At 47.1% G+C, this 15,289-nt stretch overlaps 2 protein-coding genes across 2 annotated transcripts; both read right to left on the reverse strand.

Moving 5' to 3' along the window:
- Nucleotides 1–12,078: 12,078 nt before the first annotated feature.
- On the reverse strand, nucleotides 12,079–12,893 carry F5891DRAFT_1180996 (uncharacterized protein; the record flags this gene model as incomplete). Its single annotated transcript, XM_041366000.1, has 3 exons — nucleotides 12,079–12,279; nucleotides 12,327–12,623; nucleotides 12,678–12,893. 3 exons carry the CDS (start codon nucleotides 12,891–12,893, stop codon nucleotides 12,079–12,081), a joined length of 714 nt encoding a protein of 237 aa, XP_041233553.1.
- Nucleotides 12,894–13,064: 171 nt separating this feature from the next.
- Nucleotides 13,065–14,873, reverse strand: F5891DRAFT_939182 (uncharacterized protein; the record flags this gene model as incomplete). The annotated part of the gene is made up of 4 exons (XM_041374215.1): nucleotides 13,065–13,339; nucleotides 13,396–13,795; nucleotides 13,826–14,232; nucleotides 14,285–14,873. Coding segments are annotated over 4 exons (1,671 nt in total), but the record flags the coding sequence as incomplete, so codon positions are not given.
- Nucleotides 14,874–15,289: the final 416 nt, after the last annotated feature.

Raw genomic sequence — 15,289 nt, forward strand, 5'->3', positions numbered from 1 at the left:
TTCATTCCTTCCCCTTAAGCACTTCATCTACAAACTTCCTGTTCATTCGCTAAACAAGCTCGAGTCCCTTGCTCTGGTGTCCCATGACCTTACAATTTCGCCTGCTGTTGGCATCAGTGGCTGGGGCACATCATTTACCGCAGTCGTCCCCTTCATACGCCCAACCAATTTCTTGTTCCTCTTCGAATCTGGAAGCACCTCTCTCACACTCCAGTTCAGAGCCCATCTTCCTTAGCTTTTGCAGGTGATCGTCCAGCCATCCTGGATCTGTGCTTGAAGATATGTTTCTGGACCAGATGCTCTCGCACATCTTAGATCTCTGATTCCAACTCGCAACACTACTGCAATTGATCACCACGAATGTGCCATACCATAATTTCATACATTTCATTTGGGAATGCACTAATCTACCCATTCTGTACTAGTATCTGCCACCTGCAGCACTGTCAGTTTAATATACAGTGTCTTATGCTCTGATCTGTGTGATCGTGGAGTGGTTAGTGTTTGTCGAAGTTCCTGCATGAACTTTTTTTACCTTCTGAGTCTTTCTATGTGGGCTCTGGCTGCAGCACATTTATTGTGTCGATGACATGAACATAGAAATTCATGATCATCAGAGGGCACAGGTTGTAAAATATATGAAGGCTTTCTGGAGAGACGATGCACATATCATCTAGAGTCTTCACTCCCATCAGTTTCAAAGGGGTGAGGAATAACTCTGGCCATTGCCGCGCCGGCTCATCATTACTGAGCTGCTCCATAAAGGCTTCCAAAGTGGGATATGGAATTGATGGGTCGGTTTCAATCTCCACATCGATGAGTATGCTTGAAGTGATAGTAGTTACTGACATGGGGTCGTGATAATAGAGGAACAATGACTTGGACTCAGACTTTAATGCGCGGCTGTACTCACTATGGCATCTTTATAACAGAGCTTAGGGTACTACAAGCTCCAAGGATGCTACAAGCTCCGATCCTAGGGCGCAACATGATGCGACTTGGCAGTGACTCGGACTCAATGCGGCAACTCAGTGAACTCCGATCAACTTACACATGGTTCACGCTAAGCTTAATGTAAACTAAGAAGCCGCAATATATGGTCATGTATTAGCCTCACCAGTTTGATCTGAGTCATCACTAGGTTCTGGGGTATTCAAGTGATCCAAACTCCACGGGTCTTATTGGCACTGCGTTCGTTGTGTCATGATTGGAGTCAAATTTTTTGTTTGTTGACTAATGGAGATCAATTAGATAATCGCACGCACCTTTACCTGCCAGCAATTGAACAGGCCTTCAGCCCAATCGCAATTGTCATGTCCACGACCAGCACAATCACTATCAGGAGTCATTCCTCACAATCCCATAGCCCTAAAAACAACAGCCAGGGCAGGCCTACTTGCAAAGTGAAAGTTATCAAACGATACAAGCAGCCTCCAACCAGGTCAGCAACGAGCCGGGGGAGAAAGCCGGCGACCAAGGACACTTCTACATTTCAAGCCACCCTCCGTGAAGTCAATCCAAATTTGACCAAGGCTCCCGTTACTGCACGACACAAGGTGCTTAAATTTGTCTCACAATCGAATGGTGAGGCAGATTGCGAGGTATGTCTGTGCACTTCAACATTCATTTACTTAATCATTATGTTGCCAGGTATTTCAAAATATCACTCAAGCAAACTACAATTATATATCTTGCAAAATCAAAGACTACCCTGCAAGACCAAGGTAAACATATTCCAATAATTTCTTTTGAGTCATAACATACAATTCTTCTAGGTTGGAATACAACTGCAATACCCATACCCTTGTCATTGAAATGCCATCCCCCGTACACGAGGCTATAATCAAGGTTATCGGCAAAGGATTGGAACATCTAGACGATTATTTGCAGGATCTCATGGTCGAGAATTTACTGTCCTCAGACACCCATACTAACTTGACCATTGACGGGAACTCGGTGAAATGTGTCCCTGATGTTCTCCACGTGGTTACTGCCCTCACCGACCCCCCCATCCTAAGCACTCCTGTCATGGGCGAGGTGGCTGTATTGCAGTCCAGAGCTGATCTACTGCAGAGGCTCAGGGACAGGGTCGAGGCATTCCCAGATATCATCCTGCTCTTCATGGCCGAGATCAATGAACACGTCACCTACAGCCAACCCAAGCATATGAGCAATGCGTGGCGAAAGCTACAAAAGGATGAGAATGCTCGCTCCCGCACCACCTTCCTTTCCAACCGCACTGGATCAAGATCACTCGATGTACCCACTGAAATTGAAGTTGAAGGGCACGTCTGGCATGCGATGTCAAGCGTGCATTTCCAGGTCTGGGTGCAAGACGTCAACGGGCGAATTGACATAGACACGCAGAACCCAAATCTCACAGCACATGGTGTAAGTCCCACCGGCACTAAGCGATTTGTGACTGACCATACTTACAACAGGAATTATTTCCGAACAAATCAATGGACAATGTCACACTGATGATGGAGAGGGGACTGTCCTGGATGAGGGAACAGTATGCACAGCTGTCCCAACAGGTCAGCCCAAATGTTGACGTTTCGGCCTTGCTGGCCGCGCCTGTCACTCTCCCCTTTGGATGGGATGGGATGCTTTCTAAGCTTGCCCTCGCAAGTCTGACAATGGCTCATGATCGTTATAAGAATTGGCATAATGCGATGGCATGCAGTAGGACAGCCAAGCGCACGGCAGAGGAAGCGTTTGATGCAGGGCCAGCCAACAACACATGTTCATGCACGCATGCTCGCACTGCTGCACTTGTCCGGGGCCAGAGCTTACCATAATATAGTACCCACAGGTAGATGCCTGCTGCTAAACCCACCTTGATACTCATTGTCACTCAGTCCTACCATTAGCGTTCATCATCATCTTGTACTCTAGCACACCATTTTCAGATACCCAATGTACCATCACATTGCACTCGTGTACGATGCTTTCTTGAATTGATACAATAGTTGTATTAGCCCTTTTGCCTTTGGCATTGACACGAGACACAACTCTGAGTTCATTCTTTGCGAGTTTTACATGACATACATAGATATATAGTATTTGAGGTCGATATCACATTGCAGTGACGCGCTACGGAAGTGGAGCTATTACATAGAGTGGCAGTGCTGCTAGTACTACACCTACAGTTCTTCCACTTCACTGCTGACCTGATGGTCAACTGCTGGGAAATGATCGACCTGAAATGAACATTACTAGATCTACTCTCTGCATACTTCTGTGTCTGACTTTGTGTCTTCTGACGATGGACCATCACCGCTGGGAATGTGGGCCGCCCTGTCCAGGCAAGTTCTCTGACTACACGGGGCTCGGTCGACATCGTAGGACTTGCAACCATTACAAGCACCATGTGGATCTACAAGCCCAGAATTTCAAACATCGAGCTCGTGAAGACCCCCGGCACGTTAAGGTGTTTAAGAAAATGAAACCCTCCATAGCGGATGAAGACCAGGTATGTGATACTTATTTTATCGTCCATGGGTGACAGGCTAATTAGTATCCAAGACCTTAGTGGCTTCATCCTCAGGCATCGATTTAGAGCAGTCAACAATCAACCATACTCCCCAGATACTGGATCAATCCAACAGCATCGCTCCCTCCCCATCCACCAACAATTCAATTGGCCACAATCCAACTAGTTCTCCTCCCCCAGACACTTCCACCACTCTGGACTGTGATCATAATTCACGCCCAAGGCGCATGCAGAGACTCCCACTGCGATATAGGGATGAACTTCCAGAAGCACCACTACCTTTCGCTCAGGATCAGCCAACCTCGCGTCCTACCCGCGTAATTCTCCACGTTTTCGACTCTATCTGCACATTATTCAATAAGTTTGGCATTGCCCACCAATATCGTCATCGCCCTTCATATGATCCAGATGCATTTGTATCGGCAGATGAACTCTCCAACATATGTCCTACTGAATCCCATACTAGTGACCGCAGCATACAGGATGGTGAGGTGCCCTCGGGTGACCCTTCACGTCCAACGGCACCACCTTGGCCTTGGAAAAACATGTCAGTCTGGAGGCTGATGTCGTGGCTGGTGACAGGAAGCGATCGGAAGTCGATGACAGAGGCCAAACGTCTGGTCGATGACGTGATAAAAGCGGAGGATTTCAATGTCAATGATTTCGAGCACTTCAACCCCAACACTCAGATGAAGAATTTTGATACATCTATAGATCACGCCGACACCTTGGACATTCTGCAACGAGATGGTTGGAAGCAGACAGACGTGGAGATTATGGTGCCATCAAAGGAGAAAAATCCTAGAGGGAATGGGTGTGTATTCTCAGTTTCTGGGCTCTTCTACCGGCCACTCACTGCAGTTATACAAGCTGCATTCTCGGAGCAGTCTTCGAAATGGTTCCATCTGACGCCTTTCAGGCGTATTTGGAAATCACCAGTCACAGGGCAAGAGCAACGACTTTACGATGAGCTTTACACCTCGGACACATGGCTTCAGGCTCACGACGAGTTACAGAAACAAAGAAGGGATGATGGTTGCAAACTGGAGAGAGTTATTGCGGGCCTTATGTTCTGGTCCGATGCCACCCACCTAACTCAGTTTGGGCATGCATCAGCATGGCCGATATATCTCTTTTTTGGGAATCTATCAAAATATGCTCGTTTGGATCCTAACTCTGGCGCTTGCCACCCAATAGCTTTTATTCCCACTGTAAGCTTTCTAGATGTCTGTCTACCAGTGACGTGTTATTGATTTGTATCTCATGTAGCTACCAGAGTCAATTACAAGCTTCATATCCACCTTTTCACTGAGGAAGAACTATGACGATATACTTACACATTGCAAGCGGGAGCTGTTCCATGCAGTGTGGTGTATCCTCCTGGATGATGAGTTTGTCCATGCTTATGAGAACGGCATTGTGGTTAAGTGCTATGATGGGGTGTATCGGCGTGTTTTCCCTAGGATATTCACGTATTCAGCAGACTATCCAGAGAAGTACATCTACTCTCATCCTCGTCTCTTTTTCGACACTGACTGGGTGTTGATACTTGTAGAGTCCTTATAGCAACCATACATGATAAAGGGAATCGGCCATGCCCTCGTTGTCTGACTCCAAAGTCAATGTTCAACTGTGTTGGATTTTTGCGTGATGTCTCACAAAGAATGAACCAGCTACGCACATATGTTACCAATAAAGTGGCCAAAGCCCATGATGCGATATATATGCGTGGTGCTCCCATCAAGGGAGCCTTAGTTGAGAGTATTCTGAAAGATCTTTCATTGGTGCCTACTGTTGTAAGTTTGATGCTTGCTCTCGCAATGTGGAACTGACATTTCTCTAGAATAGCTTTGTAGATCGCCTCTCACCATTTGGTTTCAATATTTTTCCCACCCTTGTGGTTGATTTGCTGCATGAATTTGAACTCGGAATATTGAAAGCAGTAATGACACATTTGATGCGGCTACTCTTTGCAGTTGACCCGCAGAAGATTGTCATCCTCAATGAAAGGTACGGTGTTCTTTTGGTTCTGATCGATTCTCATCTTTGATGCCTTCGCACACCAGGTTTCGGTTAATACCTTCCTTCGGGAAAGGTTCCATTCAATGGTTCCCCAAGAATGTTTCATCAATGAAACAGCGAGCAGCTCGACATTTTGAAGATATGCTGCAGGTAAGTCTCTATTATCTCACGCACAACTCAGATATATTCTGACCGATTTATTCATTCCAGTGTGCAATACCAGCTTTTGAGGGGCTTTTTCCCGAAGAGCATGACAACGTCATCAGGGTTCTCCTGTTTCGCATGGCAGAATGGCATGCCCTTGCAAAGATGCGCCTTCATTCTGACGACACCCTGAAATTGCTTGGCCAGTCCCTTCGACAACTGGGAACTCAGCTTCGAAGGTTCAGCAAATTTACTTGCTCAGCCTTTCGCACTATGGAACTTCCGAGTGAGGTGTCTGCACGTCACAGGAGACAACATGATGGGTTTGAATCTCAGTCCAGACCAAACGCGGCTGACCGAACAGGACCTCGACCGAAGTCATTCAACCTATTTACGTATAAGTTACATGCTCTCGGTGACTATGTGCAATCGATACGAGCGTTTGGCACCACCGATTCATACAGTACCCAACTGGTCAGCACATTTTTCAACTGTGTATATCCGTGAATTATAGCTCATTTTAGACGCAGGGAGAAGTCGCACATTGCCTTATTAAGAAGTTTTACCGAATGACCAACAAACAGGATGTTCCGAAGCAACTGGCAAAACATGAAAGGCGGCACACACATATCAGGCGGCAGCGGCAGGACCTTGAAATGGACTCGGAGGAACCTGTCGAGACATTTCCAGAACTTCATCATCACCTATCGGATTCATGCGTCAATGTCATCAACCTTGCAACATTCCTTCGTGACCATTCATCTGATCCGGCAGTCAAAGTCAGAGTTTGTCCCTTGCGCACCTCATTTGACAGATACTGATACAGATATATATTAGGACTTCGTTCTCAAACTCAAAAACCATATTCTATCTCGCTTGCTGGGTCTCGAATATGATGGCGATGAGCATCTGTTTTCTGATTCCGAGAGGAATGAGCTGCGTTTCATCAATAACCTGTCTCGAGTCCAGCAACCACGTCGTTTTCAAGTCAACTACACTACCTACGATGTTCGGCGTGACCAAGACTCCATGCGACCGGGACATAATTGCATGGTCATGACACTATCGAGGGAAGAGGGCGAGAATGCACACCCTTTCTGGTATGCGCAGGTATTACGTGCCTTTCGCATACAGGTATTGCATACTGGATCACAAGCTCAAAATTGTTCGTCTCAAAGTGTAGAAGTTCTTTGGGTTCGATGGCTCGGGGTGGATCCTACTTATCGCTGGGGCCTTAAAGAAGCTTGCCTACCTAAAGTCGGATTTGTCCCTGAGACTGATGACAATGCTTTTGGCTTCCTCGACCCGTCACTCGTTATCCGTGGTTGCCATCTCATTCCAGCGTTTTCAGAGGGGCGTTCAAATACTCTCCTCAGACACGGTCCTTCTCTCGCAAGGCTTCAGCATGAAACTGACGACTGGGAGTTCTTTTATGTAAATATGTAAGGAGAAATGGTCCTCATCACGCTACAGCCTACACTCACCTTGCTTTGTAGTTTTGCAGATCAAGATATGTTTGCGCGATTTGCTGGGATTGGTGTTGGACACGAGGTCCAGTACACCTCCTCAGCAATCAAGCAACATTCCAAGAAATATTGGGATGACGCTTTCAGTTGCGGAGACGAATCATCCGACGAGGAAGACACCATCGAGGATGGAGATGCCGAGGGAGATGTCATTGAGGAAAATAACATGGAGGAAGGCAATGTTGAGGAAGGCAATGTTGAGGAAGATGATGTTGAAGAAGATGACGACGAAAGTGATGTCAGCGAGGATAGTAACAGTAGTACTGAGGATGTTGATGAGCCTGAAGAGTCAGACTCGGACAGGGAGGATGACAGCGATGACGACGACAACCTATACTATAGATTTTAATGCATGGGGAACATTACATTACACAGGCCATCTGCAGATAGCTGTAAGTTGAAGGTACTAGCGGGCGCCGGGAATGAACATACTTAATTTGGACTTTGTGTTACAACTTACAATGGTATTTCTTAGAATATAATACTTTGACGAGAAGGGTAGCTTTTCTCATTGGTGGAATTAGCGATCCACCCTTGTCAGACTATCCAATACTATCTCAACAGCAAGAACAATGATTCACATTTGTAGTTTGAGTTTACTTGCAGATAGACTTTGTAGCGCTTGATAATAATAACAAAATTTGGAGCCTGTGTTACAAGGGTATTTCTGAGAGTATAATACTTCACTGAGAAGGAGAGATTTTCTCATTAGTGTAATTAATGATCCACCCTTGTCAGACTATCCAATAAAATCTCAACAGCAGGCATGATGATTCAGCTTTGTAGCTTAAGTAACACATACTACAGTGACCTATCTCCGTATAATATGAGGGAACGGACGTGCATAATATCCCGTATGATACGGGCCAGCGGACCATGGGCCCATGATAAAGATATTCTCAACTATGACGGATGGGCCGGGAGGCAAATTATTCCCGATGGAGGCGGGTGGGCCCATGCAGGGAATATATAGAGTAGATGAGTGGGCTGATGTAAATGAATATTAGGTAGACGGGTGGGCCGAGGTAGCTGGATATTATGCAGATGGGTGTATTAAGGTAGATGTGTATGAGATAGATGGGTAGGTACTTGTTATCACATTCACGGGTGGGCCCAGACACATATTAAATTAGACAGGTGGGCCGAGGGTATTATAAAATATTGTATTATACGGGTGGGCCCAGATGCATATTAATTAGACCGGTGGGCCGAGGGTGTTGTATGGGATGTTGTATTAGACGGGTGGGCCGAGGGTGGTATACAATATAGATGGGTGGGCCCATGTGTATCATAATTGTAGACATGATGGAGCTGAGGTAGTTGTACATCAACCAAATCAGAGGAGGTAATAAATCAAAGTTACCAAGTTCCCGGAGCATCAGGTGATCTCCTGACATGGCAGTGCGAAGCTTGTGTTGCCCAACGAGACGCCAAGTTCCGGCCACCAGAATTTGAGTCAACTGTACTGAGTTCCGAGTTCCGGGACCTGGAACTCACCACATAAGTTGGTTAATACTTTTTGATGGTGCACAGGTTGTCTTGCAGAATGTGGAATCCGGGGTGCAAAGCTTGTGTTGCCCTACGAGAAGCCAAGTTCCGACCACCAGAATTGGAGTCAACTGTACCGAGTTCCGAGTTCCGAGTTCCGGGACCCAGAACTCAACACATAATTTAGTTAATACTTTCCGTGTTAAATGGCCAACCAAAGTTGAGATGTTTCTGAAGAGAGCAGCAGGTGCTCTCTTGACATGGCCTCTGATGGTGCTTAGGTTGTCTTGCAGAATGTGGAATCCGCGGTGCGAAGCTTGTGTTGCCCTACGAGAAGCCAAGTTCCGACCACCAAAATGTGAGTCAACCGTACTCAGAGGAGGTAATAAATCAAAGTTACCGAGTTCCCGGAGCAGCAGGTGATCTCCTGACATGGCTGTGCGAAGCTTGTGTTGCCCTACGAGACTCCAAATTCCGACCACCCAAATATGGGTCAACCGTACCGACCTCCGAGTTCCGGGACCCGGGAGTCGACAAATGAATATCTGATGACCAGCGAGTCAACCTTACTCAGAGGAGGTAATAAATCACAGTTACCGAGTTCCCGGAGCAGCAGGTGATCTCCTGATATGGCAGTATGAAGCTTGTGTTGCCCTACGAGACGCCAAATTCCGACCACCCAAACATGGGTCAACCGTACCGACTTCCGAGTACTGGGACCCGGGAGTCGACAAATGAATATCTGATGACCAGCACACTTCCAATCAGGTAGTATTTCATTGAGCAATGGATAATAATACATCTTTGACAGCAGCCAAAATTATCCATGGCTCCCTTATCTGATCCTCTCTATCTCCACCCCCTATAACACCAAAGTCCGGACATCCAGCATTCAGCGTCTGATTTCCCAAGATTAACATCCAGCATGAACGGTTCTTCCCCTTCCCCTCCTGATAGCATAAACATCTGGCGCACTTGGGCCCTGACTGTGACTTATGAAGCAGGGGAATATACTGAACAGAAATTCAAGGCAGAGAAGACTGGAGGAGGCCCAGTCATACCTTCCCCCAACCTAGACACTGATCTGGTGATGGCGTGCAATCGCTTGGCTGATGTACTCATAAAGGCATCTAAAAATCCCAGTGGGTCTTCCTGCAGATTCGGAAAATTCTATTTATCATTCAAATTCCTGCATGACAGTTCAGATGCAGATGGATATTGCAAGATATAGCAAATTGATGTCCCCAAAGGACACCAGGCATAATGAACATAAAGAGGCGAGGTTACTTGAGAAGTGTCCTCCTGGCCATGAAGGCAAAAGGTTGGTCGATGAACCTGCAATAATTCTTGATGCATCCGGTGCCATCATTGCATGGTATCTCCTAGACGCCCTGACAGACACCACCCAGGTGTGTAATATACATTGTTACTCGATGGATATCGAATATTAATGGAACCTACAGAAGGAAATCAGGGAGGCCACCTATTTGCTCTCTCCAAGCCTCGAAAAAAGTGTAAGGGCTGATGGCAATTGGCGAACTAATCAAAGGTTGTTCAACCGGGGCTCGGAAGATGTTGGAGCAACTCCCGGATGCATCAATCTATCTCCGGCATGGTTTCAACAGGGACACGAGGTAGGATCTGATGAGATGGTGATTCTGGCAGTCATACTTACCAATCCCAAAGAATGTGTCCGATACGGAGGTATCTGCATCATTGAAGGGACCTTCCTGCGAGAATATCCTCAAAGCCATTGCAAGGCCAGCAGCCATTGCGTCTGCAGCACTCAGAGTCATGCATCCTGAGCAGTACTGGGCAGGGTTGAGAACCTTGTCAAACCTTGGAAATATAGCAGTAAGCAAGGATCTGCCACAGATGCCGGAGGCCCTGCAGTACTGGGCATCCGTGTTTAACACCCTCTCCATCATTTCCAATCGGGAAACCCCCCATCATCGAGACCACATGTCCATTGCTGAATGCTTCGACATTCTCACCACCGTGGGGGACTATTCTAATGCTCAGATGACAATGCCAAACCTTCAGCTGGAGTTCAAGTACAATTCCGGCTGTATGATTGCGTTTTCCGGAAAGATTGTGAGACATGGAGTGTATGATGTGGAAGGGGATCGGATTGCTTGGGCATGGTATATAAGGGATGCTGTTCATATTTATGCTGGTGTTCCATCATGTGGATGGGCTAGTGTGGATGGTGCATACAGCGTGTGAAAGATCAAACAAAGAGCAAGCATTGTGACCTATATAGATTCCAACAAATGAATACCATGTACCAATTGTGATCTGGACCTCAATACTCAATTTTGAGCATTTCCCAAGTGATATGTGGGACTAAATAATTTGGATGCAAGCCTCGGTATTCGATAATTGGAACTCGGGACTTGACATATGGGAGTCCTGAGTGCCGGGGTACTTAGTCCCGACACCCGGACCTCAGCACGTGATATTTGAGACTGGGGGAAGATGTATAAATACGCTCGAATTAACATTTGTTATTGCCATATACATTTAACAAAACCCTGAACCCCGACATTGTGGACTCCGGACTCGACACTGTTCTGAATACCGAGTTCCGGACGCCCAGGTCCCGAGTCCCGAATTTCGGAGGTCGGGGTTCGGAGACCCGGAGCTCGGCAACTGTGTTGGGTGTCAGGGTATCCAGACCATTGGAGATAGCATGTGTCAGTATTTTGCGTTTCATGGTTTATGTTGGGTGAATATGGAATCGGGGATCAGGGACTCGGTATTCAGAACAGTGTCAAGTCCCAGGTCACGAGCTCCGAGTCCCGAGTGCTGAACCCTGAGTCCCGAGTCCCGAATTTCGGAGGTCGGGGTTTGGCGACCCGGAGCTCGGCAACTGTGTTGGGTGTCAGGGTACTCGGAGCATTGGAGATAGCATTTGTCAGTATTTTAAGTTTCATGGTTTATGTTTCGTGATTATGGAATCAGGTGTCAGGGACTCGGTATTCAGAACAGTGTTGAGTCCCAGGTCATGAGCTCCGAGTCCTGAGTCCCGAAACCCACACCCAGCAGTTGCCGAGCTCCGGGTCGCTGAACCCCAACCTCCGAAATTCGGGACTCGGGACTCAGGGTTCAGCACTCGGGACTCGGAGCTCGTGACCTGGGACTTGACACTGTTCTGAATACCGAGTCCCTGATCCCCGATTCCATATTCACCCAACATAAACCATGAAACGCAAAATACTGACACATGCTATCTCCAATGGTCTGGATACCCTGACACCCAACACAGTTGCCGAGCTCCGGGTCTCCGAGCCCCGACCTCCAAAATTCGGGACTCGGGACCTGGGCGTCTGGGACTCGAATGTGAGATTTTTGAATGCATAGAATATGTTACATCTTGTATACAATGAAGAGTGAATGGGACTACACTCCTTTGCCTTTCCTCAATTTCTCTAACATGTCAGTGTACATCTTCACCTCTCCCATCTTAGCTTCGATGCCCTGATCTTGCTCCTCCAGCAATGCTTCCATGCATTCTTTGATGAATCTCAGTCCCATGAGTGGTGGAGTCGAAGTGTTTTTCAACTTCTCTGGAAGTACCAAAGCATCATCCTCAACATTAAGCTGAAACAGATAAGTCATCAATCAAGGTAATTCAGCTGACATCTTACCGCCCAATACTGGTAGTGAGAGATGCAGGAAGCCATTATTTCATCCCACTGCCATGGTTGATCAGGGATTGTGGTGTTTCCCATCCACCATGGACATGTATATGCGAACACAATCTGGGACGGATGTCCTGCAATTGGCTCATCATGAAATGAAAGGAGGTGGAATGAAAAGATGTCGTCCGGAACAGTGTTCCAGGTCAGCATGGGATACAACTTAAGGATATAAGCGACAGGGACCGGAAGAACTGACACAATATTCTGTGAAGCGGAGTACTGCAGGAGTGGTGTGACAAATGTCTGCTCAAATTCTTAGCATTGACCAACAAAGTCATCAGGGCAGTGGTGACATACATTCATCTCCCATTGCAGCCCGGCTTTAAAATACTTGATCCGGTCAGCAGATAGACCATTGTTGGCAGCTTCCGTCCGATATTGAGAGATGATTGCATGGACGCGCGATCCAGCCATTGCCAATGTGCAGGAAATAGTTGCAAGGCTCAGCTTCAGAGGTCGGTAATGGCTTCTGGGATTCAGAGTGCCAGAAGTGGATGCATGAGATGCAGACATGGCTAATACAGGACTATGGCGCTGGCAATACAAGTGAAAGATGGTCAAGATGTGAAGATAAGAATCACTGATGGATGGATACAAAATTCAAACTCCGACATGGGCTGACCCGGACAATTCCCGGGCGTCAATTATGTATGTGGAAAAAGGGACTTCATGAGAAAACAATGTTCATTCATCTCCAGCCTCTATCAACACGTTTTGTAGGTCTTGAAAAGCTGCCTGCACATCCTGTGCCAGCAATGAATACATGTGGGATTGCCTTCCGGCGTAGCATCCGTGACCTGGAAGTCGTTTCTCCAATGATTCCTGCATGTGCTCGCCCCATATGGTTGTTTTCCACAAAAAGAACTTACATGTCCAATCCATCTCCAATGTGACCAATAGCATTTCTTCCCTCCATCGATCCCGTAGTGCCTTTGCCCTCAGCCAATGGACTCGGTAAACTTGGCATGGGTCCAGTCAGGTAACCGTGGGATATGACATGCAAGCGGGAACTCACATTCTTCATTCCACGATTGATCAGGACCCCCGAGGTCGACTTCAACAGACCAAAACCAAGCCAAAGATTCATTTCGTTGACCTCGGGCATTTGGGTCGCCCACTGCAGTGCTGATTTTGAGTTGCTCGCGAAGCAGGGGTTTGTATTTCTGAAGCTGGTCTTGCCCCGGCTCAAGTTTCATCATTTGCTTCCTTGTCTTTGTATATATGCTGGCATGGAGGGAGACTGCCTGCTGCATCGACGTCACCTGGGACCAAGCTCGAGTTTTCAGGGCCTGGGAATTGGCCTGCCTAACGGTTGTTCGGAACAGGATGGCCTTGTTGCAAAGGTAAATGCGGAGATTGTGAAGGGCATCATTGGCCTGCCCTTCACGAAGTGACATCTCCAGGGGAATCAGATCCTCTGCCATGCATCATCTGCATCTATCAACCCCCAGGTTTGATGGCAATGGGATTACAGTTAGCTCGGGAGAGTTTGTCCATGTGTGAGATGTCTCTGTGAAATCCGCCGGGTCATCATCGAGATCATCTAGAATGTCTACGTCCAAGTCTTCAGGTTCATCATCTGCATCAAATCCCTCCCCGAGATGTGTTAGAGCAGACCGAGCAAATCCATCTATCTGGCCTTGGAGCCGATCTCTTTGACAGGCGATGTCTAATCTCTGTGTCTCGGTGGATCTTCTTCCGATCCTTCGGACCTCAATGAGCAATGCAATCTGAGCCTCTTCAATTGCTAACCCTGTTGATATCCATGTCGCCACAGATCTGCGAGAGGGTGCTGCATTGCGGGCGTTACCCTCCTCTAACAATCTAAGCTCGATCTCCTTTTTGCTAGGTGCTGAGTGCAATATTAATTCAGTCCTCGACGGAGACAATGGAACTCAACGTACCCTTTTTGATATTGATCTCATATTCATCCATGGCTGAAGGATCATTCAATCTGCTTGACTGAGCTATCCTCTCCCTGGCTAACCATTCTGTCTTCAAATGTGAGGGTGCTGCTTCATCGAGTCTGTCGAATGCCTTTCCACTTTCTAAGATACCATTCCTAGCCAGTTTGTATTTCCGGCATAGAGTCCTTTTCATGCGAATCATCTTGCAGAAATTGGAGTCATTCATCTGATAATCAAGGCATTCCTTTTGGTGGGGAGATGACATTCCCCGAGCAGCAGGGGAGATCAAATTGAGCCGTGCCCATAGCGTCTCCATGATCTCTCCATCGATCCGACCAATGCCTTCAATAAAGTTAGAAGCATATCGGACATAGCAGCTGTCCTGATGGCCATGAACGTGCCACAACCCAATTCCGGGAATGATGGTTAGTTGTGGTGCCATTTCTAGAAATCGACTTCGATCCACCCGAACCCGAAAGTGTTTGTTGTATTGACAATTAATATCATAGAAGGTGACAGCCCTGGTGATGCCTTCCATGTTGTGCCGGGAAGCCTTGCAAAGGGCATAGTCCATGTTCATTTGTCTGCAAGTGACCCATGGTTAACTCGTGAATGGGGAATGGTGGATGTGGCTTGCCTTTCGCCTTTCTGAAAATCCACCATGGAGTGAGGGACAAAGCAACGAGCCCCTTCAGTGACAAATTCCGTATTATACGGGCCACCCGACCTCCATAATATCCCGTATGAGACGGGCCAGCTGATCATGGGCCCATGTTATGTATATTCTCGATGATGACGGATGGGCCGGGACACATATTATTTCTGATGGAGACGGGTGGGTCCATGTATGCCAATGATATATATATCCTTAATGTTGACGGATGGGCCGGGGGAATATGATCATTCATGGAGATGGGTGGGCCCATCTGGGTAATATGTAGAGTAGGATATTATAGACAGCTGGGCTGAAGAGAGATGTAAGGCAAATATTGTTATATAGAC

This window comes from Suillus fuscotomentosus (genome assembly GCF_016647785.1).
Source record: "Suillus fuscotomentosus strain FC203 chromosome Unknown F5891scaffold_2, whole genome shotgun sequence".
In the NCBI taxonomy this organism is placed as follows: domain Eukaryota; kingdom Fungi; phylum Basidiomycota; class Agaricomycetes; order Boletales; family Suillaceae; genus Suillus; species Suillus fuscotomentosus.